Here is a 26,082-nt window from a genome sequence, read left to right as displayed (position 1 = left end):
GGTTACCAAGGAGGAGGGGGAGGGAGTGGGGTGGTTGGAGAGCTTGGGGTTAATAGATACAAACTGATGCCTTTGGAATGGATAAGCAATGAGATCCTGCTGTGTAGCACTGGGAACTATGTCTAGTCACTTATGATGGAGCATGATAATGTGCAAAAATAGAATGTATACATGTATGTGTAACTGGGTTACCATGCTGTACAGTAGAAAAAAAAATTGTATTGGGGAAATAATCATTAAAAAGTACTAATAATAAAAATCAATCTAGACTGAACCTAAAACTTGCATAAATAAGTGGTTGAAGCAGGGAAGTGATGAGCCAATGGGAATACCACAGAGATGGCCTACTATCAATTTCAAGCTACATTTCAATACATTTTTATCTTTAGGATTCTGCTAAAGATTTTATTTGAATAGAATTCTTTGGCACAAAAGATTGAAACAGCCCATTGTTTTACAACTAAACTACAACACTGTTCCCGTCGTGGTGCAGTGGTTAACCAATCTGACTAGGAACCATGAGGTTGCAGGTTCAGTCCCTGGCCTTGCTCAGTGGGTTAGAGATCCGGCGTTGCCGTGACTGTGGCGTAGGTAGCAGACGCAGCTCGGATCCCTCGTTGCTGTGGCTCTGGCGTAGGCCAGCGGCTACAGCTCGGATTTGACCCCTAGCCTGGGAACCTCCAAATGCCACAGGAGCAGCCTTAGAAAAAGACAAAAGACCAAAAAAAAAAAAAAAAAAAAAAAAAATTTCCTCCTAGAGTTATCCGTAAGACTGAAAAAAAAAATTTACAACTTGTATATACACCAACTTCAAGTTCTACTAGTGGTATGCTATAAAGCAAGAGTGAGTTATGACTGGGGACCGCTTATAAATCTGTGAACAAGACTCAAAGAATGTAATACAAAATCTGACAAGAGTATCCTAAGGTCCTATTTACAGTCTAATAAGAATAGAGACAGCAGTCTCCTAACTCTCTGAGGAGCCATCTATGTAAGAAATTTGCTTGAACACACACATAGGCAGTAGAGCTTAGTAAAGTGGGTTCCATATTCAGAAAGATGTTAAATCTCAAATTCTGACTCCACTACAAAATCAAATTTAACGGAAGGCTTAATTTTCATACCTATTAAGGCACATAGTAGTTAAATGTGAAAATTAATACAATACATAAAAAGCTCTCAGCACAGAAACTGACTCATTTTTATAATATAAGTATATGGAAAACATGTTCTCATAAATCTTAGAGTTTGAAAATTCTACAAATATTAAGACTCGATTAGTATACCTTCTTTATCCACAAAGCCCAGAATAGAAGGAGAATAGAATCAGTACATAAAAGGGGCACAGAGGGATTCCCTCCTCCAACCCTCAAATGACAGAGAGAGTCTAACCTGCATCTTTTTCTCACTCACCTGTCCTCTAGTCCATCATTACCTCCTGCTCAAAAGAGGGCTTTTCCTCCAACACATATCCTAAAACATTATTAAAAAACCCATTTTATCCCAAAGTGGCTTCTTTCCCAAACTTCCCTCCAAGGCAACATACCTTTGGCTGTGATGAAACAGGAGGAGTACTAACCAAAGGTTTGATAGGGACAGTGTTAGTTTGAGGTGTGCTTATTCTCGGTGACACATAGGATCTTGGGGATGACGCATCAGACGTTAATGACATTGGAGACTGATTAGATGGCTGGGCTATAAGAGAGTAAAATAAACCAAAAACCTTTGTAATAAATGCAGGGAAGATCTTTGCATCTCTCCACAAGCCCCATTCCCAAGAAAATCCTTACTTGAAAAGGTCCATCTGAACTTCTCAATGGAGCCACATTGACCAAATGAGCTGCTAAGAGATAAGCACACCCAGCATGGTCCCAACTCTCAGTCTCAACATATTCTCACATGGAAGTGGAAGGTTTCCTCTCACCATCCTTACTGCCTCGTCAACTCCAAGTGTGCCTGGCTGGCCCTCGGATTCCTGCCTCACCACGGGCTCTCAGAGTATTTTCAATATATACTTCTACACTACACCAGGTATTCCTGCTCAACTCATCAGCTTTCTGCACGGGGGCTGGCGACAGGTCAAGGGATGCTTTCACTTCCCTTCTGCTCCTATGATGTGCATCTCTCCCCTCCGGACACTGCACGAAGAAGAGAGCTGGCTGACTCAAGGCAGAGCTTGAGCCCTTTCTATATCCTCCAGTCAAAGTCACCTAATACCCACTCGAACCAAACTCGAACTTTTTTTTTAATGGCCACACCCATGGCATATAGAAGTTTCCAGGCTATGGGTCAAATAAGAGCTATAGCTGCTGGCCACAGCCACAGCCACACCAGATCCAGGCACATCTACAACCTATGCTGCTGCTCATTGTAACACCAAATCCTAAGCTACTGAGTGAGGCCAGGGATGGAACTCGCACCCTCATGGATACTAGTCAGGTTCTTAAGCCACGGAGCCACAATAGGAACTCCCAAACTCCAACTCTTCAGTACATCCAATGATTCACAAAGATTGAGGGCATATCATAGTTTATTGCAGCTTTGGAGTTATGCTGAAATTAAATATACACTACATTACAGATTGGATGGCAACGGTGTAAGATAAATGTCAAAAGCTTGCTTCACCTAAAAACTAAGGATGAGAGTTCTGGTTGTGGCCCAGTAGTAACAAAACTGACTAGCATCCATAGCAACCCAGGTTTGATCCCTGGCCTTACTCAGTGCATTAAGGATACGGCATTGCCACGAGCTGTAGTGTAGGTCGCAAACGTGGCTCGGATCCGGCATTGGTGTAGGTCAGCAGCTACAGCTCCAATTTGACCCCCTAGCCTTGGAACTTCCATATACCAGTACCGCGAGTACAACCCTTAAAAAAATATATTAATTTTTTTAAAGGTAAAGAGTAGTACTACTGTACACAGCAGTGTTAAAAAAAAAAAAAATCAAGCAAAATAAAATCGTTAGGCGTTCCCACTGTGGCTCCATGGGTTAGGGATCAGTGTTGTCTCTGCAGCTGCTAGGGTTGCTGTGGAGACGAGGGTTCGATTCCTGGCTTGGCACAATGGGTTAAGAATCCAGCATTGCCTTAGCTGTGGTGAAGGTCACAGCTGCAACTAGGATTCCATCCCTGGACAGGGAACTTCCATTATGTTTGTTATAAGTGATGGGAAAAAGAAAAAAGAAAAAAATCATTATTACAGCTAAACTCTCTCTCAAGACGGAAAGAAATTTGCTATTAATCCCCCCCCACTGCCCATCAAGCTACAATTCTAGAGGTATTGAAGAATATAAATACCTTGTGTAGACAGCTGAGTAGCTTGAGAAATCAGAGAAGTTAGGTTGAAAGCAGATGGTCCAGCAGTAAGAAACTTGTGAATTATAGACTGCAATGAGGCTTGTGTCACAGCTGCTGTAAGAACTACAAACATACAATGGCTTAAATTCAAATAAAAACACAGTGGCATATATGGCATTAGTAACAACGTGTGAGCTCAAAAAGAACCCAGAAAAAAACTGGAATGTTTCAAACTAGAACTCTCAAAATCAAAGTCTACGAGATAGGAGTAACATATTGGGTCTAGACATGTCAAATGATCTGTGGCAGAGGAAAAGAAACTTAATGGGTTTATAAAGAAACAGCAGTTTCCTTTTCACCAAGAAAAATTTACTTACTGAACAAGAGAAAAGCATGGTTATCTTAATTAAATAAAGATACAAAACACTGAGGAGACGAAGAATGGAAGATTAATGTCCAACTAGCCTGAGATAGCTCAATTCTTAAAGAACTTAACTGCTTGCTACTGTTAAAATATATTATGTGAAAACGTACACAAATAGAAATGTTAAGATTTAATGTTAGAATTGAAATGATCTATGAATTAAAAATATATCCACTTTTATTCAGACTTCTGTGAGGTAGCTGCCTAAATGCTTCAGTAGTACACTTAAAAGCAAATTGGAATTAACAATGAAATTAACTAGGAAAGATAGCATAACACTATCCATTACTTCCCTTCTCAAAAAATTTTAAGTATTTTAAGAACTACCTGAATTACTACCCTTAGTAAACAGCATATTTTTAATATGCCAAATAATTATTTACTGATATACAGGAGGTTGTTTTGAAATACGCCAGAAACCAAGTGTTTTTATATCTATTTTAGCAAATACTATTTTCTCTGTTTATACTTTAAAAAACTAAAAAATCATCACACACGGTAAGCTGATAAAATAGTTATCTCCAGTAACTGACAGGTACACAAGTCTTGAAAAATAGAAAATCCAAGTATTGCTGATACAATACCAAAGATCTTAGGCTGTGGGGGATGTAAATTTCAGAGCATGACATTCAACCGTCAACTTCAAAATGAAACAAAGACCATTCCTCAGTTGGGAGTTTTACTAATTACAGAGTTTTGCATGATACAAATGAATTTTTAAAAAACTGTTTCAACGAAAATTACCTTTACCTGGGGGTTCCTGCTGCGGCACAGCAGAAATGAATCTGACTAGGAACCATGAGGTTTCAGGTTTAATCCCTGGCCTCACTCAGTGGGTTAAGGATCCGGCGTTGCTGTGAACTGTAGTGTAGGTTGCTGTGGCATAGGCTGGCAGCTGTAGCTCCGATTCAACCCCTAGCTTGGGAACTTTCATATGCTGCAGGTTGGGCCCTAAAAAGATCCACCACCCCCCACCCCCAAAAAAGAGAAGAAAATTACCTTCATTTATTTTGGATATGTCCACATTAGAATTATTAAGTTGCAGTGTGGCCTGCAAAGCAGGAAGTAACTGTCTAAGAAGATTTGGGTCCTGAAGTAGCGGAGGTATTGGTGACTGTGGGACAGGAGAAACGGGGATGGCTGAAGCGGACGTTGGAGGTGCAGATGTGGGGTTCAGTCCAGATGCTGAAGACGTGGAAGGAGTTGTGCAAACGTGTGACACAGATTTGTCTCCCGATGTAGATTCTAAATAAAAAGAAGATATTGAGGCTGAAAAACATTACTTGACTAGAGAAAACTGGAACCAATGTCCAAGAAGCCAGGTGCCTGACTCAAGTCATGTCATTTAATATCAAGAGGGTAGCACACAGAGGAGACTTAGCAGGTGACTGACCAGAATCCTAAGGCAATATCTTATATCCTGATGTCATACATGAGAAAACAACAAAGAATATTATGTAACTTGCCTGAAATCGCAAAGTCTGGTAAAGCAGTGATTCGACCACATGCATGTCTAAGTGCCATATTCCACTAGCAATTCTGTCTCAAAACTTGTACAGGCACACCTTGTTTTACTGTATTTTGCCTTTATTACACTTTGCAGTTACTGCTTTTTATTCACCCCAACAAACTGAAGGTCTTCTGCAACCCTGTATTGGGCGAGTCTATCCGCCTCATTTTCCCAACAGCATTTTCTCTAATTAAGGCATACTCATCACTTTTTAGACACAATGGTGTTGCACACTTAACAGACAACAATGTAAACATAACTTTCGTATGCACTGGGAAACCAAAAAATTGACTCATTTTGTGATACTTGCTTTATAGTGGAAGTCTGGAACTGAACCCATAATACCTCCAAGATATGCCTGTATTAACTTTTGAATAAGCTTCCATCAGGATAAAAGGAAAGAACAATTCACTAACATTCAATTTCTATGTACCATAAACTAACTTAAGGTGAAAATGTTTATGACCACAAAAGTCTAGCTGACTGCCTATCATGTTCAGCTGTTTTGAATTCATAAAGTATAAAGAAAATTGAACTTTCCTTGTGAAAATCTGCTGTCAGATACTACATTTTATGAGACTACAGTAGCAGTTTTTTCCAGATCATATACCTTAAGGTTTAGGTTACGAAATAAATGGTTGAGATACATCTTAATGTTTAGAATGAAACAGGTTCTCTATTTTTACTTCCTGCATGAACAGTTAAATTAGTATTTATATCCCTCTGAAATAACCCTTTTGTTAACTTGTATTGTGGTTTCCTTCTCCCTTTAAAGACAGGAGTTGGAGAAGGTGCAAGTTGTCTTTTAAGTTCGTTTTGGTGCTGCTAAATCTATCTACAGATTTGAAAAATTAACCCAGGCTTGAAATTTTTTCAGTATTACCCTTCAATCCAAGAAAAGGAAAAGACTCCCAAAACAGAAAACTAATACATATCATAAAGAAATAAACCACTATGTAAATAAATGTTTATTTCTCCTGAGGATAGATTTCTTTGCAGTTTTATAAAGGAAGATTATTAATGGACAGTATGAAAACCAGTCGATACTTATGGGAGCCTTGAGCAAGTAAAATCTCAAAAGGCAAGAGGTTCTCTTTTAAAAGATTTGACTTTGAGTATGAACTTATCAGAATTAACTATAAAATTGGAAAAAAAAATAGATACCAGAACTCCACCCCAGATCTAATGAACCAGGGGTGGTTCGGGGGTGGTCCAAGCATCTGGTGAACTTCTAAGAGTTCTATGGGTGACTCTGACACCCCATGCTGGTTATGAGAAAACACATTAGAGAATTTCCTAAGTTCCTTTGAGGGCCGCACCCCACGGCATGTTGAGGTTCCCAGGCTAGGAGTCTAATCAGAGCTGCAGCTGCAAGCCTACGCCACAGCCACAACAACACCAGATTCCAGCCGCATCTGCAACCTACACCACAGCTCACTGCAGCACCAGATCCTTAACCCACTGAGCAAGGCCAGGATGGAACCTGCATCCTCATGGTTCCTAGTCGGATTCGTTAACCACTGAGCCATCACAGGAACTCCATTTTTTACACTATTTTTAAAAGAATGACTCCAGCCCATTCTCCCTAAAAGACACCCAGACATTTGCGTTTGCTCTCCCAAAGCATATTACTTCTTAATATCCTTTTTTTTTTTCTTTTTTTTTTTTTTTGGTCTTTTTGCCTTTTCTTGAGCTGCTCCCATGGCATATGGAGGTTCCCAGGCTAGGGGTCTAATTGGAGCTGTAGCCACTGGCCTATGCCAGAGCCACAGCAACGCAGGATCCGAGCCGTGTCTGGGACCCACACCACAGCAATGCCAGATCCTTAACCCACTGAGCAAGGCCAAGGATCGAACCCGTAACCTCATGGTTCCTAGTTGGATTAACTGCACCACAACAGGAACTCCTATCTTAATATCTTTAATACAACTTGCTTCAACCTGTAAGTATAACTGAGAATAAGTGATTGAGTTTGATAATACAAATATAAAATACTACCCTGAAAGGTAGTCTTAGTTTTATCATTAAAACACAAAATTTGAAAACTACTGGATGGGTGCTGCTCTTTTGCATTCAGAACAACCCAACACAGATTCTATAACACAGCGTCTTCTATTACATAGTTTATCATCTCCTCCCTTCTATCAGAAAGGAACTCCTTCAGGGGAGGAATTCTGTTTTATTTATCTCTGTGGCCCCGTTACAAAATGCCATCAGCATGTATCCACTGACTGAATCTGTCAGAAAGGTCCAGGTGTGTGTTTATATGTGTGCTCTCTCCCTTAAATTATAGGTTCAAAAAAAGGGGAGCAAAGCCTAAGGTCTCTAAAAATAACCGTCGAAGTAGACAATGAAGAGTATGCTATTATCATAAATATTATGACATTATACAGTCTTTTTTTTTTTTTTTTTGTCTTTTGTCCTTTTAGGGTCACACCACGGCAAATGGAGGTTCCCAGGCTAGGGGGTCTAATTGGAGCTGTTGCTGCCAGCCTACGCCAGAGCCACAGCCACACCAGATCCAAGCCGCGTCTGCGACCTACACCACAGCTCACGGCAACACCAGATCCTTAACCCACTGAGCAAGGCCAGGGATCGGACCCGCAACCTCATGGTTCCTAGTCAGATTCATTTCCGCTGCGCCATGATGGGAACTCCAGTAATATTATACAGTCTTAGTGACAAATTTAACTAAGATTTATTTTAATAATCAAAAAAAAAATCCTCAACCACCTTTTTCTTTTTTTAAACACACAAAGGCAACAACTATTCAGAACAAGTACACAGTCAATTGTGTGTGCCTTTTCCACACAGATATTTATTTTTAATTAACATTTCCATTTGTCTAAAACCATTTAATCCAGAATCTAACCTGTTAGAATGCTAGATTAATACACTTTTCTATGTTTATACATTTTGTATCAAAGAAATTAAAAATCGAGATCCCTGAAAATAAAGACAAATAACAAATTTAACTAAGAAAATTAATGTAGCATTTCGCATTTACAAAGTCATTCTAATAGGTTTGTCTGCTTTTTAATATCGGCCTCTAGTTTCATTCTTTAAATGCAAACTTTGCCAAGCATTCAAGAAACTTAAGTTACGCTGAGCATATGTTTTCAGTTTTTGGCAAAACAATGGTATCTAACTTTAGTTTTAGCATTTTTATTTTGTGTGTCTATGATATTTTTAAGGATATCTCTTCAAAATCTATTCCTAAGGTATTTTAAACTTAAAATGAACTAAGTCACTTTCTTACCTGATATTTCTATGATTTACAGATCCCTAACCAATTCTTTAATATAAACCATCAAATTAGTATGTTATCCTTTATTTTAATTTAAACTGTGTACATTAGCTTTGATAAACTTTTTTCTGTCCCTTTATGCTTATAATTATGAATTATTTATATTCCCAATTTTTACCACTAGGGGGAGTAAGCTACTAAAGACTAGACTTCACATAGAACTATAAACTACAACCTAACTTTAAAGCTTAAGGCAATAAATACCACTACCTCTTCTAACTACAGGGCACCCTTTCAAAAATACCCAAGAAAGCATAAACCAAATCAAAATATTCTCACTTTTCATGTGGATTCTACATTTTTCTGGTATGCTAACTTAACTCCTTGATCTGCAATAAGATCTAAAAAACTTAAAGAGTAAAATGCATTACCTTCTTACAATATTCTGACAGCTGCTTTAATAATACTGAACAGGACATGTCAACAAAAGCAAAACTACTGATGCAACAAGGGCAGCCTGCTTGTTCTATTTTTGTGGTAGTGCTGATACACAAGAGGGTACAACATGGAGAAATTATAAAGGAAGACAAAACACACAAGAATAGTAGGAAAGGAGTTCCCGTCGTGGCGCAGTGGTTAACGAATCCGACTGGGAACCATGAGGTTGTGGGTTCCGTCCCTGCCCTTGCTCAGTGGGTTAAGAATCCGGCGTTGCCGTGAGCTGTAGTGTAGGTTGCAGATGCGGCTCGGATCCCAGGTTGCTGTGGCTCTGGCGTAGGCCAGTGGCTACAGCTCCGATTTGACCCCTAGCCTGGGAACCTCCATATGCCGTAGGAGCGGCCCAAGAAATAGTAAAAAGACACACACACCAAAAAAAAAAAAAAAAAAGAATAGTAGGAAAAAGAGATAACTAGGTGTCAACGCTTTGTATATAATCTGTGGCTTTTAATTTTTTATCATATAATTCATGATTCTTTTAAACCATGTGCCTGTCCAGAACTTTCTCTATGCATTCAAAATGCACGTAACAAATCCAACTAGGAACCATGAGGTTGCGAGTTCAATTCCTGGCCTTGCTCAGTGGGTTAAGGATCCAGCGTTGCTGTGAGCTGTGGTGTAGGTCAGACAAGGCTCGGATCTGGCATTGCTGTGGCTGTGGTGTAGGCCAGCGGCTACAGCTCAGGTTCAACCCCTAGCCTGGGAACCTCCATATGCCTCACATGCGGCCCCAAAAAGATGACAAAAAAAAAAAAAAAAAAAAAAAGCACATAAAAATACAACACTGATGTTTTTTAACAAATTGTATTTTTGCAACTTTTTTTATTCAACCAAGAAAATCTTTATGCTAATACATATAGAAGATAAACCTATTTCAAAACTTTTAACCAAAGTGACCTCCACAATAACCAACTTACTCCTACCAATTGTTTCCCTACATTCAACTGTTAACTGTCACTCATCTCATGAGTGAAAAAAAATCTCATTTTCACTTCCAATATTGTATTGGTAAGCTTTCTCTTGAATTTTTTTTATGCTAGTAAAATATAAAACCTACCATTTTAACCAGTTCTGAGTTTAGAGTTCAGTAACATTAAGCACAAACCATCTCCACTATCTTTTCCATCTTTCCAAACAGAAACTATCTACACAATTCAACAACAGCTCCCCAGAGGTCCCATCATGACTCACTGGTAATAAACCCAACTATAGTATCCATGAGGATGTGGCCTCGCTCAGTGGGTTAAAGATCTGGCGTTGCTGTGGCTGTGGCACAGGCTGGCAGCTGCAGTTCCAATTCAACCCATAGCCTGGGAACTTCCACATGCCAAAGACTGGCCCTAAATACCAAACAAACAAACAAAAACACAAAAGAAGTCCCCCTCTTTCAAGCCCCTAAGTAAGCACTATTCTAGTTTCTGTCTCTATGAACCTGTCCATTCTAGATACCTCATATAAGTGGAATCATACAGTATTTGTCCTTTTGTGTCACTTGGCATAACTTTAAGTTTCGCCCATGTTGCAGTGTGCATCAGAATTTCATTCCTTTCCAAGGCTGAGTAATACTGCACATATATGTATCATGTTTTTGTTTATTCTTTATCTGCTGAAGGATACTTGAATTGTTTTTACCATTTGGCTTCTGTGAATAGTGCTGCTATGAACCCTGGTGTATAAATACCCATTTGATGCCCTACCTTTCAATTCTTTGGATTTTATACTTAGGCATGGAATTGCTGCATATCATGGTAATTTTGCTTTACTTTTTGAGAAACTGCCCAACCATATTCCACAGCAGTGTGTTATTTTACATTCCTACCAGCAATGCGTAAGGGCTCCAATTTCTCACGGCCTCAAACACTTGTTTTCTTTTTCTTTTTTAAATAATAGTCATCCTAATGGGTGTGATGTGATATTTCACTGTGGTTTTGATTTGCTTTCCCTGATGACTGGTGACGGTGAATACCTTTCCATGTGTTTACTGGCCATTAGATTGTGTTCTAAGGAAAACACGTCTATTTAACCTCCACTGCTCAATTCTGAACTGGACCATTTCATTTTGTTAAGTTATAGGACTTTGTATATTCTGGATGTTAAGCCCTTAACAGATATGACTTAGTATTACCTCTCTCATTCCATGGGTTGTCTTTTCACTCTAGAGTGCCCCTGATGCGCAAAAGATTTTAATTTTGACAAAGTCCCATTTATCTATTTTTTTCCTTCTGTTGCCAATGCTTTTGATGTCATATCTTAAAAAATCACTATCAAGTCCAATGTCATGAAAATTTTCCCTTATTTTAAGAGTTTTAGATTTTAAGTTCCTAGGTTAAGGTCTTTGATCCATTCTGTGAGTTAATTTTTCTAACTGTCCTAAGTCAAGGCTGACTGATATTTTTATTTTCTTTCTTTTTTGGCTACACTCAATGCATATGAAGTTCCCAAGCCAGGGATAAAATCTGAGGGGCTGGGAACAAAACCTGCACTCCCCGAAGACCTGAGCCAATGCCAGATCCTTAACTCCCAGTGACACAGCAGGAACTAACTCCAAGGCTAAATTTCTCTTCTTTAATTGCCTGTTCATATCCTTTGCTCATTCTTCTACTGGAGTCTTTTTCATGCTGCTCTGATGAATTCCTTAACGTACTGTTATTTAAATACGTCACAAATATTTTCTTGCAACTTGGTATTTTTCAGCCATTGTTTATTGTATCTCTCTGAGAAGTTTTTACTGAAATTTCTGAGGCCAAATTTATCAACATTTTTAAGGGCAAATGTGTTTTGGTCCTGATTAAAAATGTCTTCCTATGCTGTGTAGTAGTGAGAACTACGTCGTTACTTATGACGGGGCATGATAATGGGAGAAAAAAAGAATGTATACATGTATGTGTGACTGGGCCACCATGCTGTACATTCGAAAAAAAAATTATATTGGGGAAATAATAAAATAATTTAAAAAATAAAAATGTCTTCTTTGCTGGTCAACTTACAAGCAGTATTTTCTAATTTAATATTCTTTCATCATAGAAATTCCCCCAGTCGTCATTCAAAATGCCACCTTTATTAAGTTCACTAAACGTAATTTTAGTGAAATTTACTAAATCAGACCAAATCTCCACACTAATGTCTTCAGTTATTCAGCAAGTATGTCTATGGCCAACTGGTCTAATTTCACATGAATATTTGGTAATCCTAAAAGTCGTTTTTTGTTATTTATTATTTTTTTTTAAGGACCACACCCGTGGCATATGGAGGTTCCCAGGCTAGGGGTCAAATCTGAGCTGCAACTGCTGGCCTACGCCACAACCACAGCCACAGCAATGCAGGATCCTAGCCATATCTGTGACCTACACCATAGCTCCCAGCAACACTGGATCTTTAACCCACAGAGCAGGGCCATGGATCAAACCCACATCCTCATGGATACTAGTCAGATTTGTGTCCACTGTGCTACAACAGGAACTCCCTGAAAGTAGTTTTAAAGCAAAGCAAGACAGGGCTGAATGTGACCCACTGACAGCCTGTTCTGACCTATTCGGTCTATAAGAGACTTTCCTTAATACATACTGAAAAGCCTTCAGGTTTCATTTTAATCTCACCCAGTCGAAGCATATCATCAAAACATAAAAAGGAAGTTTATTCCAGGTGACAAAGTCACACCTCATTAATGAATGACTAATCATCACTCCCATTAGATTAAGACTATGGAACCAGCATGCTGCTACATGACTCTTTCTTTAGACACACTAATTTTCTGAGAATTGGCTTGCGGTCACGGAAGAGGTCTGCTTCTGTGGCTACTCTATTTGCTTTTTAAACTTGCCTATGCTAATAAAACATAACTATAAATTATTAAACAAGAAATTTGTTCACTGAAATCAAACTCTTCTGGATTCTGGCTCTTATCTGGCCAAAGCAAAAAACAACTACCACATCCACCTATTTGGTGATTTCACAAATCTGGGAAGAGTTAGGACCAGTTTAGGACAGTCATTAGGGTGCCAACCAGTAAAAATCAGGTTTAGTTTTTTTTTTTAAAAAAGTGCATCACAGTTTCTCTGTACTTTGTTATGTTACATGGGTGTCCAATAAAGTAATCTTGCCAAAAGATGTTCAAATGCTACCACAAAAATCAGATGTAAATCTAAAAGAAGGTACCTGGAGTTCCCATTGCGGCATAGCAGAAACAAATCCTACCAGGAACCACGAGGTTGTGGGTCTGATCCCTGGCTTCGACCAGTGGGTTAAGGATTCGGCGTTGCCGTGAGCTGTGGTGTTGATCCCTAGCCTGGGAACCTCCATATGCTGAGTGTAGCCCTAAAAATCAAAAATAAATAAATAAATAAATAAAAAGAAAGGTGGTTACCTGACACCCTTTTTTCACCCTAACACCAGGATTACTCTGCAAAACCAAAGAGCTTCACAGCTTCTTCCTCAATTTCTGTCCCTTAAGCAAGCACAGACACATTTATCTTAGGTTCTTTTAAATGAAAGACACAGTAAAACATCTAACTCTATTGCTGGTATCCTTTATTAGATGCATAACACATGTAACACTTTTCTTCTCCAAATACTTTTTCTTTTTTTTTTTTTGGTCTTTTTAGTGCCGCTCCAGCAGCATATGGAGGTTCCCAGGCTAGGGGTCCAATCAGAGCTGTAGCCGCCGGCCTACACCACAGCCACAGCAAAGTGGGATCCAAGCTGAGCTGCCACCTATGCCACTCACAGCAACGCCAGATCCTTAAATGAGTGAGGCCAGGGACTGAACCTGCGTCCTTATGGATACTAGTCGGGTTTGTTAACTGCTGAGCTAGGACCCAAACACATTTTTTTAAACCATGAAATCATGACCAATGCAAGTGCTTCCCCAACCCTCACATTCAATACCAGTCTTTCAGTTATTTATTCATTTACAACAAATACTTAATGACTGCCTATTATTTGTCAAGTTTTAGGGAGAGAGCAGTGGCTAAGGCAAAGATCTTGCTCTTGAGTTATTTAACATAGCATTCTACTGCTGACATCCTTAAATACAGTTTAGCTATACTATTAACACTTAAGACCAAGTGATCTATTGTATTTGAATCATCAACCTCTTAATATAAATTATTTGTTAAGGAAAATCCAAATAAGGAAACCACTATGTTGGTAAAAAGCAATAATAAACTTAATTTAGATAACAAGGATGTCTCCACTGAGGAAAGAAAAATATTTCAAATTAATGGATTTTTGCAAATTTAGACTAACTGGAAAACAATCTGAAAAGATCCAAACTGTTACACAATTTATGGAAATAATATTGTCTTCAACTCCCATACAAGGGGAAATATGTGGAAAGAGTATATACTATTTACCCTATAGGTAATTTCAAGGTAATAAAGTTTCTTCCTCTAAGTTTAAAATTTCATATAAAATTTTTATATAAAGTTTGTGATCAACAAACATATTTTGTAAATCTAAACTAGAATCACCTAAGGTTCATGGAAAATTTTGAATTACGAGTGTCCAAGCTAATATAGATGTGATTTCTTTCACTATGTACGGTTTTATGGAAAGAATGCGGATTTTGGAGAAGTTGCCTCTTGTACCATGTTTTAACCTGGTACACAGTTAACTTTTTAAATTATGTTAAGTTTGTCCAGAATGGTACTTGAAGGAAAAAGAGGGTAGAGGGTAAATGAAGCACAAAATGAAATAAATCATAATGCCTGATTCTACACAGGATAGTCTAATTAAAGGAACAAAAATTATAAAGTGGTCAAGTGCTATAATAGACAAACTTTAAAAAAGTGTTTGAGAAACACAGTTTGGGAGTGGTTAACTGACACTGAGAACCCAAGGACATCAAAGCTGGCTCTTAAAGAAAGAGTAATAAGTTCAACTGAATAGGGGAAAGAACGTGTCCTTTTCAGCAAAGGCTCAAAACATGATCTAAAAAATGTGCAAGTTTGCAGCAGATAAATACAGGGAATATGAGTGAAATACTGGAAATCAAGCTAGTAAGACAGACTGCAACCAGACTATCAAGGGCTTGCTATAATCTTACTGGGAAGTATGGTCTTCAAATCCTTTAGATCAAAGAAAACCATTAGAAATTTTTAAGTAAGAAAAAAACACAATCCAATCTAAATTTTATAGTGATGCCACCATAAGTGGATAGACTGGGTAGAAGGAACCACAATAGCCATCAGAAGGTTATTTCAAGAGATGATCTGAGTGTCAATAATGGCAGTGGCAAAATTATAAGAGGAAAGATATGCACAAATAAGAATCAGGAGAAAGAGTCCAGGATTTGTTGATGGATGGGAAGGGGGAGAAGAGCAAGAATGCTGAAGAAGGTGAACAGTGGGAGGACAGTGTTGTCAATGAGAACCTAAGAACTGTGGAAAAGGGGAGGAATTTAGGACACAGTCTTCTGGGGAGATGTAACAAATACCAACTGTTTAGAAAAGGAAGCAGATATGTGTGTGAGTTAGACATAAGGATTTGGGTGTCACTTATGTAGACAAGGAGGTCTCAAGAATAGATGCCAAGCAAAAGAGGACATGTTGAGGAGTTCCCATTGTGGTACAGCAGAAACTAATCCATGAAGATGCAGGTTCAATCCCTGGCCTCTCTCAGTGGGTCAGAGATCCAGGCAAGCTGTGGTGTAGGTCGTAGACGTGACTCTGATCCTGAGTTGCTGCGGGGATAGTGTAGGCCGGCAGCTGTACCTCCAATTCGACCCCTAGCCTGGGAACTTCCGTATGCCACAGGTGCAGCCCAAAAAGCCAAAAAGCCAAAAAATAAATAAATAAATAAATAAAAAGAACATGTTGTACAAGAAGAAGAGAGAACAGAACACAGTGAAATACTGAACCCTACTGATATTTAAGGAGCAAGAAAGGACCTAGAAATTAAAGAGCAGAGATATCCTGGAAGTCAGGGAAGAAAAAAATTCCAAAAAAAGAGCTAAATAGCATTCATTACATGAACAAGAGGTGAAATGAGATAAAGTTCAAAGATTTTCTTAAAGGCCAAAGGATGTTTCTTTAAACTGACAATAGTTTTTTTTTGTTTTTGTTTTGTCCTTTTGCTATTTCTTGGCCGCTCCCGAGGCATACGGAGGTTCCCAGGCTAGGGGTCGAATTGGAGCTGCAGCCGCCGGCCTACGCCACAGCCACAGCAACTCAGGATCCGAGCTGTGTCTGCAACCTACACCACAGCTCACGGCAATGCTGGATCCCACTGAGCAAGGCCAGGGATCGAACCCGCAACCTCATGGTTCCTAGTTGGATTCGTTAACCACTGAGCCACGACGGGAACTCCCTGACAATAGTTTTTAAAATAAATTTTTCTAAAACCAAATAATTAAAATAAAATTAGCAAAAATGAAAAACTGTAACTTCCTCCATAAAGCACTAATACATAACAATGCGTTAATTGAGATTTTCTCTTTTAAGAATTCTCTTTCATAAATTCAAATCTGCACCAGGGTAAATCTAACTTGTACATATGAATTTTGGTACAACCCATCTTTAGGGAAGTTGACAACACTTGGAATAACCTGTTTCATGTATTATGCACTATGTTATAAGAGTATGGTTTAGTAATGTGTGACAATTGCTACAGGGGAAATCCAAGCTAACAGGCATAAAAGGGGAGGAAACTGGAAGCAAAAGAAACCCAATCACTTAAATCCTTTGTCAACAAAGGAGTCAGACAAGAGAGTAACAGCTTGAAGACTCCTCAGGTTCATGTAGTATCTCCTACACCCAGAGGACACAAAAAAACTCAACATCTACTGATGTGAATATGCTAATTAGTCTGCTAACGGGTCTACCCATGAAAATTTATTTACTTATTTTAATTTCCTTAGTTACCTAAGACAGTGTAAACCTGGGATTGTGACAGGTCTGTGTGGATATGCTTATCCCATCACCCTGCTTCCATTATGCATCACCTCTGAAGGAGTAGTTGTCATAATTTTTCTCTAACTTTTTCAAACATTCTATGGTTATTAGCATAGAGCTGAATAAACACAATTTGGGTTCAATATTTAACTTCTACTCTTTAAACTTAACTCGTAATCCATACAGTAAGATTCCTTATCTTGTGGCCCATAACTCAGTTTTCTAACACACAAACTGAAACCAATAGTTCCATGTTATGTGGAAATGACAAGTTTTAAAATGTCTCTATTCATATTAAATTTTAATAGAAAAATGAGACAATTTCTAAACTAAACCATGAAGACAATTATCACAAAAATCAAAAAATTTTATACAAACATGACGGGACAGCCATTTGGCTTTAATAAGTTACATAAACCATTACTAACTGTTCTAAATTAAGCACCTGACTTGAAAATGTCAAAGGCAAAAAACATTCCTGAAGTTTCATAATTAAAAATTAGAAAAAATATGGCTAGCTCTAGATTTAAATCTATGCAGTAACATTCTAGAAGACTTGTAAAATTTATAATTAAGAGTCTTATTTAAGGTAACAAAAATAATGTAATATAATCAGAAACTATTATTTCAACGTGCAGCATCTAGTAATAATGGCATACCTTTTCTTTCTGTTTTCTGTGCAGGGACAGAAGATGTGGGTGTAGGCAGTTTTGATAAAGTTGATGCTCCATTAGCATCAAATGATTTCTTTGGCTGGTGATCAGACTGTAGCGTAAATGGACTAGAAGGAACAGTGCTTGGGGTAGCAGTTGGATGAACCACTGGTTTGATGGGGTGCTGTACTGGCGTAGAACTACTGTGAGTCTCTGCTCTTGGCAGTCTGTAGTCTCTGTCATTGTGTCTGCTTGTTTGAGACAAAATATTCTGTGGGAGCAAACTACTGGCATCACTGGAATGCTTGTCTTCCACTTTAGTTCAGAGTTCGGAAAAAGAGATGTTGGAATGACAGAAGGGGAAGAAAAAAGATTACGTTAGAATCCTGTCTTTTTAACATCAGCTAATTTTGCAACATACTTGTACTTATATTTTTTATAAAACTGCAAGCCCTGTTAAGTGTCTGCAGTTTCACTACTAGCATATAAAACATCCAAATACTGGAAAAGGATTTTGAGTTCAACTATAAGCATTAACTCTATACTCAGATTTCAAGCGGGCTACTAGTTTTAGGGGGAATTCTTTAGAACCACACCACAGTTCAAACGAAACATTTTTAAAAAGATCCTATTGGTGGAGTCATAACATTTCACTCAAATAAAAAAAAAAAAAACTTCATTTTAAAAATTGGACAAGAGTAAAATGGCCTATTCTTTTAAAATACGAATCGTTGTTCTAAAAATTGAATTATCCATAGTGGTTCAACTACAAAAGAATATTAGCTTTATTAGCCTGACTTTTCTAAATACTCACATAGCTAATCAGTGGACTCTAAAGTATTTGGAACTAGGGCTTAAATGACCTCATTTTGGGATGGTAGAATTTATAAAGAATTCCGCATTCAATAAGCAAATCAATTCATATTTTTAATAATGCCAACAAATTCCAGAGTTAACTATAATATCAAGTTACAGATAATGCTATCCAAAAATAGAAGCCTACACAATTGCAGCCAAGTTAGAAAACTCTACCTGGTATTATTAGTTAATTTTAAAACAGACCCTCTCCCAGTCTAAAACCACAAAAATATTTTAAACTCAAAAGTACTTTTGCTTCTGCAGAAAGAGTACAAAACAGGGAAAATTTCAATAGTCACAGTAACAAAAATTTTATTTATCAAAAAACTCTAGCCTAAATTAGAAAAGTTTCAGTAACTAAAGCATTAAAGCAACTTCCAATAAGAAAAACATCTTAAGATTCAACCACATGATACATAATAATAATATTACCAAAGGATGCCCTCCCTGTTGAAGACGGTGTTGTTTTTTCCAATTGATGGTTCCTCCAAGTCTAGAGGGCACGAAAGCACAAAGGAAGTTCCTATGCTTACACTACAAGTCAGTTTTCAAGTTGTCAATACACAGCTTCTACAAGTTACAGCCAAATAAAAGGCACTGGCACTGCCAAAAAACTTCAGTCCTATCAAAACAGGGTCTTTTGACTTAAAGACTCAGTTAATGAAATTCGATGTTACAAATTATGTACATATTATCTTATTAGAAAAATGAAAAAGTAGACAGCTATCACAGCAGATTACAAACATGTGTTACATGACAATAACTTTCTTATTGGTAAAACTATCAACCTGCATGAACATAAAATAAAACTGAAACATTTTTACTCTGGAGTTTCTTCCTGAAAAGAACACCATCACAACAGAAGCTTTTAGGAACAGATAGAACAGAAACAATACCCAATTCCCACAAACCTTTTTACTTCATTACCTAGAACTTTTATTTCCTCACCAAGATAATTCCCTTTCAGTTCTGTATGACCACACCCAAAAAGGCATCAAGCAAATGTATTCATGTGAAAAGTAAAAAGTGTAAAGTCAACTGTAATACAAAAAATAAAAATCTTAAAAAAAAAAAAAAAGATACATGTGTGAAACTTTGAGGAAAAAAATCCAGCAGCAGCACTACAGCAAATGACGACGCTATAGACACTATAGCCATGTCGGTTCTCTATTTGCAACCCCCCACCCCCACCCCCAACAAGAACACTGGGCAAATGTCTGTAGACATCTCTGGTCGACTAGGGAGAAAAGGTGCACTACTGGGATCTGGCATGTAGAAACAAGAACGCTGCTGTACATCCTACAACACAGGACAGAATCCTCTAAGAATGACCTGGCCCCCAATGCCAGCATCACTGTTGAGGAACCTCAAATTAAAGTTTCTCTAACCATACAATTTCAATGTCAAATTGTGGATATTGTTTGCTAGATTGCCAAAAAACCTGAAACACATCAATACTTTTTAAAAATCATTTTTTCTACTTCTATTGCTACATATAAAATCTTCCCAATCCTCCCTACATACATACACATACACACACACACACTTTTATTGCCTGTTAGGAACAACAAAGCTTTAAGCCCTTACCCTACATGAATATCAATGTGCTGGACATAAGGGAAAACTGCCAACATCTTTTGGATAGACAAAGTTAAGCACTTAAATGGCCTAGCGACTTGATTACTACCACACCAATTTTTTAAAAAAGTAGTAGGATATAGTTAAAGCCCTTTCTCAAACAAAACTCAAAAAGTTTTAATATATGACTACATTTCAACACACAGACTCACTGACTTCTCATTTGTACTTTCAGGAATTTAGCTAAGGAAGTAATTAGGTAAGTGGGGCAAAGAAAAGAATAACAGCATTGTTTACAGCAGGAAAAAGCTAAAAACCACCCTAAGTATCCATGGATTAGAGGATTTATATATATAGGAGCACCCAACCAAAAAATGGAACACCACACAGTCAGTATAGCAAATGTTGAATTATAAAATGACAAGGAAACAAATCCTTGAAATATTACTGAACAGAAGAAAAGGTTAAAAACAGTAACATATAATCTTATTTTTGGTGTAAAATACATACATACATAATTTTTACACACATTTTTATGCAGCCAGAAAAAAGTACTATGTCGCCAAGTATTTCCGAGTTGTAAAATTAAAACATTTTTCCTTTTATTTTTCAATAAAAAACATGCCTAACTTATGAAATCATTAAAAAAAAATTGACCTCACTTTTTTTTTTTAAATGGCCACACCTGCAGCATATGGAAGTTCCTGGGCTAGGGACTGAAGCTGCAACCTATGCTGCAGCTGCAGCAACACTGGATCCTTGAACCCACTGCATAGGGCTGGGGATCGAACCCATGCCTTTGCAGCACCCAAGCCACTGCAGTTGGATTCTTAACCCACTGCACCACATCAGATACTCCTGATATCACTTTTGAAAAATACGCTCACAAATAATGTAAAAACACAATTCTGATCTTACTTCCTTAAAAACCTTCTAAAAACAGACAAAAATAGTAGTTTTAACCCCCATCAATGTTTCTATCAGATCTCTAATTACCCCAAGAGAGGACAAGTGACTTAAACAATACATTACTTTGGAAAGAACAGACATACTAGGCTCTGATCTTCTTCCTCTGGGACCATCAGCCACTGCAAGGAGAGGTCTGATCCAGTAACTTAAAAAATGTTATTTTTATACCCATTTAGCCACTCTTCCTTGATACCTGCAATTTGTTCAGGGGGACCACAAGCTGGGCACTATTTTTTTAACCTGAAATGGAAAATCTCCCGTTTTTAGCTATTTGCCAAAAGTCAATTACTTACAAAATGAAATGGGACTACAACCCAAGTCTTCTGTCTCAAAGTACAATATTCTTAATATCCTAACCTCCAGTACTTTAAATTATTTTTATTTTCTAAGAATATAATTTCACTAATATAAAAAGCTAAATGTTCCAACGAACACATTTTAAACATTCACTCCCACAGAACTATTTTATTATGTTTCATCTTAAATTGTTCCCATCAAAAATTCAATATCCTTTGGCTGGGACCAAATATATCCCCCCCTCCTTTTCTGGCCATGCCTACAGCATGCAGAAGTTTCTGGGCTGGGGATCGAACCCACGCCACAGCAGTGCCCTGAGCCACACAGTGATGATGCCAGATTCTTAACCACAAGGCCATCAGGGAACTCCCTATCCCCTACTTTTTTGTTCTGGGTTATAGAAGAATTCCCAAAACCTATCTTAAAATTCTCAAAATTTGATTCAAACTTTGATAAAGAGCCTAAGAATCTATGTGGCATTTAAACTGTATTCTGGGCAAGGGAAACCATTGGGAATAGAATACATCTAGTAAAATCTTCAAATTCTAATTTTATTTGAATTAAAAAAATAAGATGTATGTTACCCATACTGTTGCCACATGAACAAAATCTGACCTCAGGAAAACACTGTTATGCCCACAGTATGGAGATAATACACAGATACTAGGATCACGATGAAATCCATTTCCAAACATAAGGATAAATAAGCTTCTGATAACAGAGAACATCAATAGGTACTTTATATTACTAGCTGTGTGTGGCTATGATTCAATTACTAGATTGAAACCCAGGGGAGTTTTGCAGTGTCCAGTTTAAATGGAGCAGTGGGGTAGTGGTGGCTCCTGTTTTAAAAGGAACCAATCCATAACATGAAATTTTATTTTGTAACCAAGTCAGTGGCATTACAGCCACTATGAGAAGTGATGAATACTTCTCACAGTGATGAATATGTGTGTACTATTCTACTGTGTACCCTTTCCCTTTACAAAAAACATAGATTATGAGGGCAGATCCTACATAAAAGAAAATTCCTATGTTTCTATTTATTTTAGTTCACAGATATAAATGGTTATGCATATAAATCTGTAAAGCAAATGAACTGCAGGAATGAATCAAACATCATATTGGTTCAAAGAAAAAAATTAATACTTACTTCCACTGGCAAACCCACTAGTGGCTGTTGCCTGCATCACCTCTCTTCTGTAATCCCTATCTTTTGGGAAACTATTAACTGCCATCTTGTTTGCTTCTTTTTGTCTCTGCTCTCTAAAAACAAAAAATAAACCCCAAAAATTTACAACAGGTGCAATGAATCTACATTTAACAATTCTTTGCGAATGTGCAATTTAACAGTACATGGAAAATAAAAAAACAGGTTTCTCACTGACAGCAATATCATACCAATTATTTATATGTCATTAACCCTACAACCAAAACTGTATAATAATAATTAGACATTTATAAAGGAAACTTCTCATCCTAAAAGCATTATGAAGATTTCTAGTATAAATCATAAGGAAGATGTATAAATGCAGATTAATATACATTTTTAAATTAAATATACTGATTCATGCACAAGGCCCTTGTGGACAGTTGTTTACCTATCCTAGTTTTTTGTTTTGTTTTTTAAGGTAAAGAGAAATTATGGAAAACACAGACAATGGGCTAACCACTGCAATTAAAAAGGGGAGTGATGAGCACCACACTAAGAAACCTAAACTTAACAATGTTTAGCATTCTAAGATGGTAGCCTATAGAATCAAGAATGAGAAATAATGTTCAATTACATTAAAAGCGGATACCTTTCAAGCCACTCTTTTGGTTTTTCCCATTGTGAAACTTCTGTTCGACAATTGTAGTAGTATTTTTTCCCAGAAGAGCTAATATGTTCAGACCAGTCATCTGCAGAATCATAAGGCTTAAAAAATACATTTTTAAAGATTAGAAAATGTTACTAATACTTAATATCACTTGATATGAAATATCGAGAACGTCGATTGTTTTCAAAGCATACATATGAAAAAAGATTTGTGTTAAAGGTACGCTGATATAAGATGTAATTATGTGTGTATACCTCCTGGGAGAGCTTAGTCTATATAGACCTTAAAGGATAACAATGGAAAACCAATTGCTAAAATATCAAATTAAACAGATTAGTAGTTTATGAGGCCCAGGAACAAAGACATGAAATCAACATCACCTTGACTTTAGAAAAGCATTACAAAAGCTCCCCATCATCACAGCTTTAATTGCTGAAATAAGTCACATGGAGGGAGGTTAGAGAACCCACTCTCAAATGACTGATTTGACAGCATGAGAAAAGAGAAGATCCAAGCTCTTCGCAGCAGAAGTAGTGATCACACAGACTTTAATAGAGAACAACCAGCCTGTATTCAATGTTCTTATTAGTGAGGGGAAAAAAACACAGACACACACCCAAAAAACTTTAATGTAAACACAAAGCTAATTACAAGCTATGACTTTATTTCTCCTCCAAAATCCATGAGATGGGTCAAGTAAGAAATAAATCCTGTCTCTCATTATGGATTAGCAGTATCACTCATTTTCTCTTAACTCAATCTGGTGGAGCCCTGACATGAAAATAAATTAAAAAATATATACTTTGACAGCCCATCCTTCTTCTGGATTTACCACAATGTAGAGGGTCAGTTCTAAAGCTTGAGCAAAGGAATCCTTATGCACTGCCTACTCAGCTTTAATTTACCGCCTGAGAACAAGCCAAGAGAACTTCCAGGTTGTTCACAGGTCACAAAACTAATTAGTGGTAGAAGAAAAAATCTGCTGTTTTTCCAATAAATCAACACTAATTTTGGAAATGTCCTAGTAATCGTGAGGACCCGTGAAGAAATACTACAGAATTTGCTCTGAGGTTTACATCTCAGAATAATAAGGCTGCTGGAAATCAGCCCCATGCTTCTAAACCTTCAAAATCAGTAGACAGTTAATTCTCAATCCCCTAGCTTCCAGAAGGCTAGGATCAGAGTGGTCTAAACCAGCGCTCTTCAAATTGATGGCTGTGTGAACTGTGTGACCTGTGCTATAGGAAAACGAGCTTGCATCAGAATAACTATCAACATACTGCTTCCCCAGCCAAAGGCATTGCTCTACAAAACAAACACTGCTCAAGTAAACAGTGCACTTCATGACAGTTAATTTCCATTCTGGCACAACCTCCAGGACAGTTAAAAGTTCACAAATCAGAACCTTCGTAAGCAGGGGTCTATCATATCCTGGGTTAGTACAAGTTAATGTCTGTCTTAATAGAATGTGCTCCAAGGTACAGCGCTACACAGTAACATACTAGCAACTTAAGTTCATCTTCTCCACCCTGCTTCTATCCTCAAAAAAAAAAGGTTAAGGAAAAAATCTTTTAAGTAAAAGGGTAATTTTTAAAATGCCAATAGCAATTCCTCTTGTGACTCGTCGGATTAAGGACATGACTTGTATCCAGGAGCATGTGGGTTCGATCCATGGCCTAATTCAGTGAGTTAAGGATGCAGTGTTGCTGCAAGCTGTGGTGTTGATTACAGGCACGGCTCAGATCCCATGTTGCTGTGGCTATGGTGTAGGCCGAAAGTTGAAGCTCCGATTTGACCCCTAGCCGGGGAACCCATAAGCTGTGAGTGCAGCCCTAAACACACAAACACACACACACACAGCCAAAAGACAAAATCAATCTCTTTTTTTCAGCTTTACTGGGATATAAGTGACAAAAAACTGTAAGACATTTAAGTGTACACCTCAATGATTTGATATCCATATACATGGTGAACGGATTCCGCTCATCTAGTTATTAACACATCCGTCTCTGTCACCCCAGTCACAGACTTCCCTGTGAGAACATTTCAGCTCTACTTTCTTAGCAAATTTCAATTTACAATACAGTGCTATCAGCTACTTACCAAGTTATACATTAAATTCTCAGGTTTTTTAATTTTAAAAATATCTAAAATTAAAATGAAATGTTTGCAGGCCTTATGTTTTAAGTTTTCTAAGAAATTAGGCTTGGTATAGTTGCCAACATGTGCTCTAAGGCAACGGTTCAATGAGTGCTGCTTGGGAACCCCTGAGGGACTCCGAGAGATCATTCACAAAAACATAACTAATACTGCTACAGATATTGCTGAGACAATTCTATCTTCTGCCTCCTCATTCTATCAAAAGAACACAGTGGTGTTTCCCAGTGGCTTTACAGGAAATTTGATATCACAGAAGACTGGATGTAGAGCAGCTATGACATTCTAGTTATCTTTTCCCATCGAAGTTAAGAATTAAAGAGATGGTCAATGTCTATTTTTGTTTCAGAAAGTTATTTTTCATAGAAATATATTACATGTATTGACATGTAACAATAGCTTTACAACTTTTTTAATAAATTACTTTTCAAATTTATCAGTTTAAAATTTTAATATAGTAAACGATGATAGTCCACATAAATGAAAGTTCTCGATTTTAATGAATGTAGAGGTCTTGAGACTAAAAAGTATGAAAATGGCTGCTGTAAAATAGCACTAAATAATTACTGAAGCACCTATCTGCTCTTTCAATTCAGAATGTCTTAAAACTCCTACATGAAAGCTGCTTTTCTCTTCTTAAATAAAAAAAAGCATCTCCCTATTTACTCTCCCTGAAACAGAGTCCCACCACTCCTTCTCAAAGTTAAGCTATAGAAAACAAAGTGTTAATTTTGGGATTTAATTATGGGTTAATGAAGAATAGTTCATTAAATAACATCAAAGATGGCATTCCCTGTAAAAAGAACTTCTTGGAGTCCTAAGAATTCTATGATTAAGTAGACTATCTTCAGGCAAGACTGATTACAGAGGACAGATCTTAAGTGCCT

The 26,082-nt window shown here is 37.5% G+C and overlaps 1 protein-coding gene across 5 annotated transcripts in view; it reads right to left on the bottom strand.

Moving 5' to 3' along the window:
* The window catches only part of WAC (WW domain containing adaptor with coiled-coil), a 91,553-nt gene that overhangs the window by 10,583 nt on the left and 54,888 nt on the right, over positions 1–26,082 (bottom strand). For 3 of the 5 annotated variants that reach the window (XM_013980205.2, XM_003130704.5, XM_013980204.2), the window contains exons 5-10: positions 23,021–23,136; positions 22,372–22,484; positions 17,523–17,831; positions 4,719–4,964; positions 3,296–3,418; positions 1,547–1,695 (exon numbers count right to left, since the gene is read on the bottom strand). In XM_013980205.2, coding sequence (XP_013835659.1) covers positions 1,547–1,695; positions 3,296–3,418; positions 4,719–4,964; positions 17,523–17,831; positions 22,372–22,484; positions 23,021–23,136 — 1,056 coding nt within the window. The remainder of the gene's footprint in view (positions 1–1,546; positions 1,696–3,295; positions 3,419–4,718; positions 4,965–17,522; positions 17,832–22,371; positions 22,485–23,020; positions 23,137–26,082) is intronic. The other 2 variants (XM_013980207.2, XM_013980206.2) reach the window with 1 other exon arrangement.

Source organism: Sus scrofa, chromosome 10, assembly GCF_000003025.6.
Source record: "Sus scrofa isolate TJ Tabasco breed Duroc chromosome 10, Sscrofa11.1, whole genome shotgun sequence".
NCBI classification, from domain to species: Eukaryota; Metazoa; Chordata; class Mammalia; order Artiodactyla; family Suidae; genus Sus; species Sus scrofa.
This window is presented reverse-complemented; position numbering and strand designations above follow the sequence as displayed.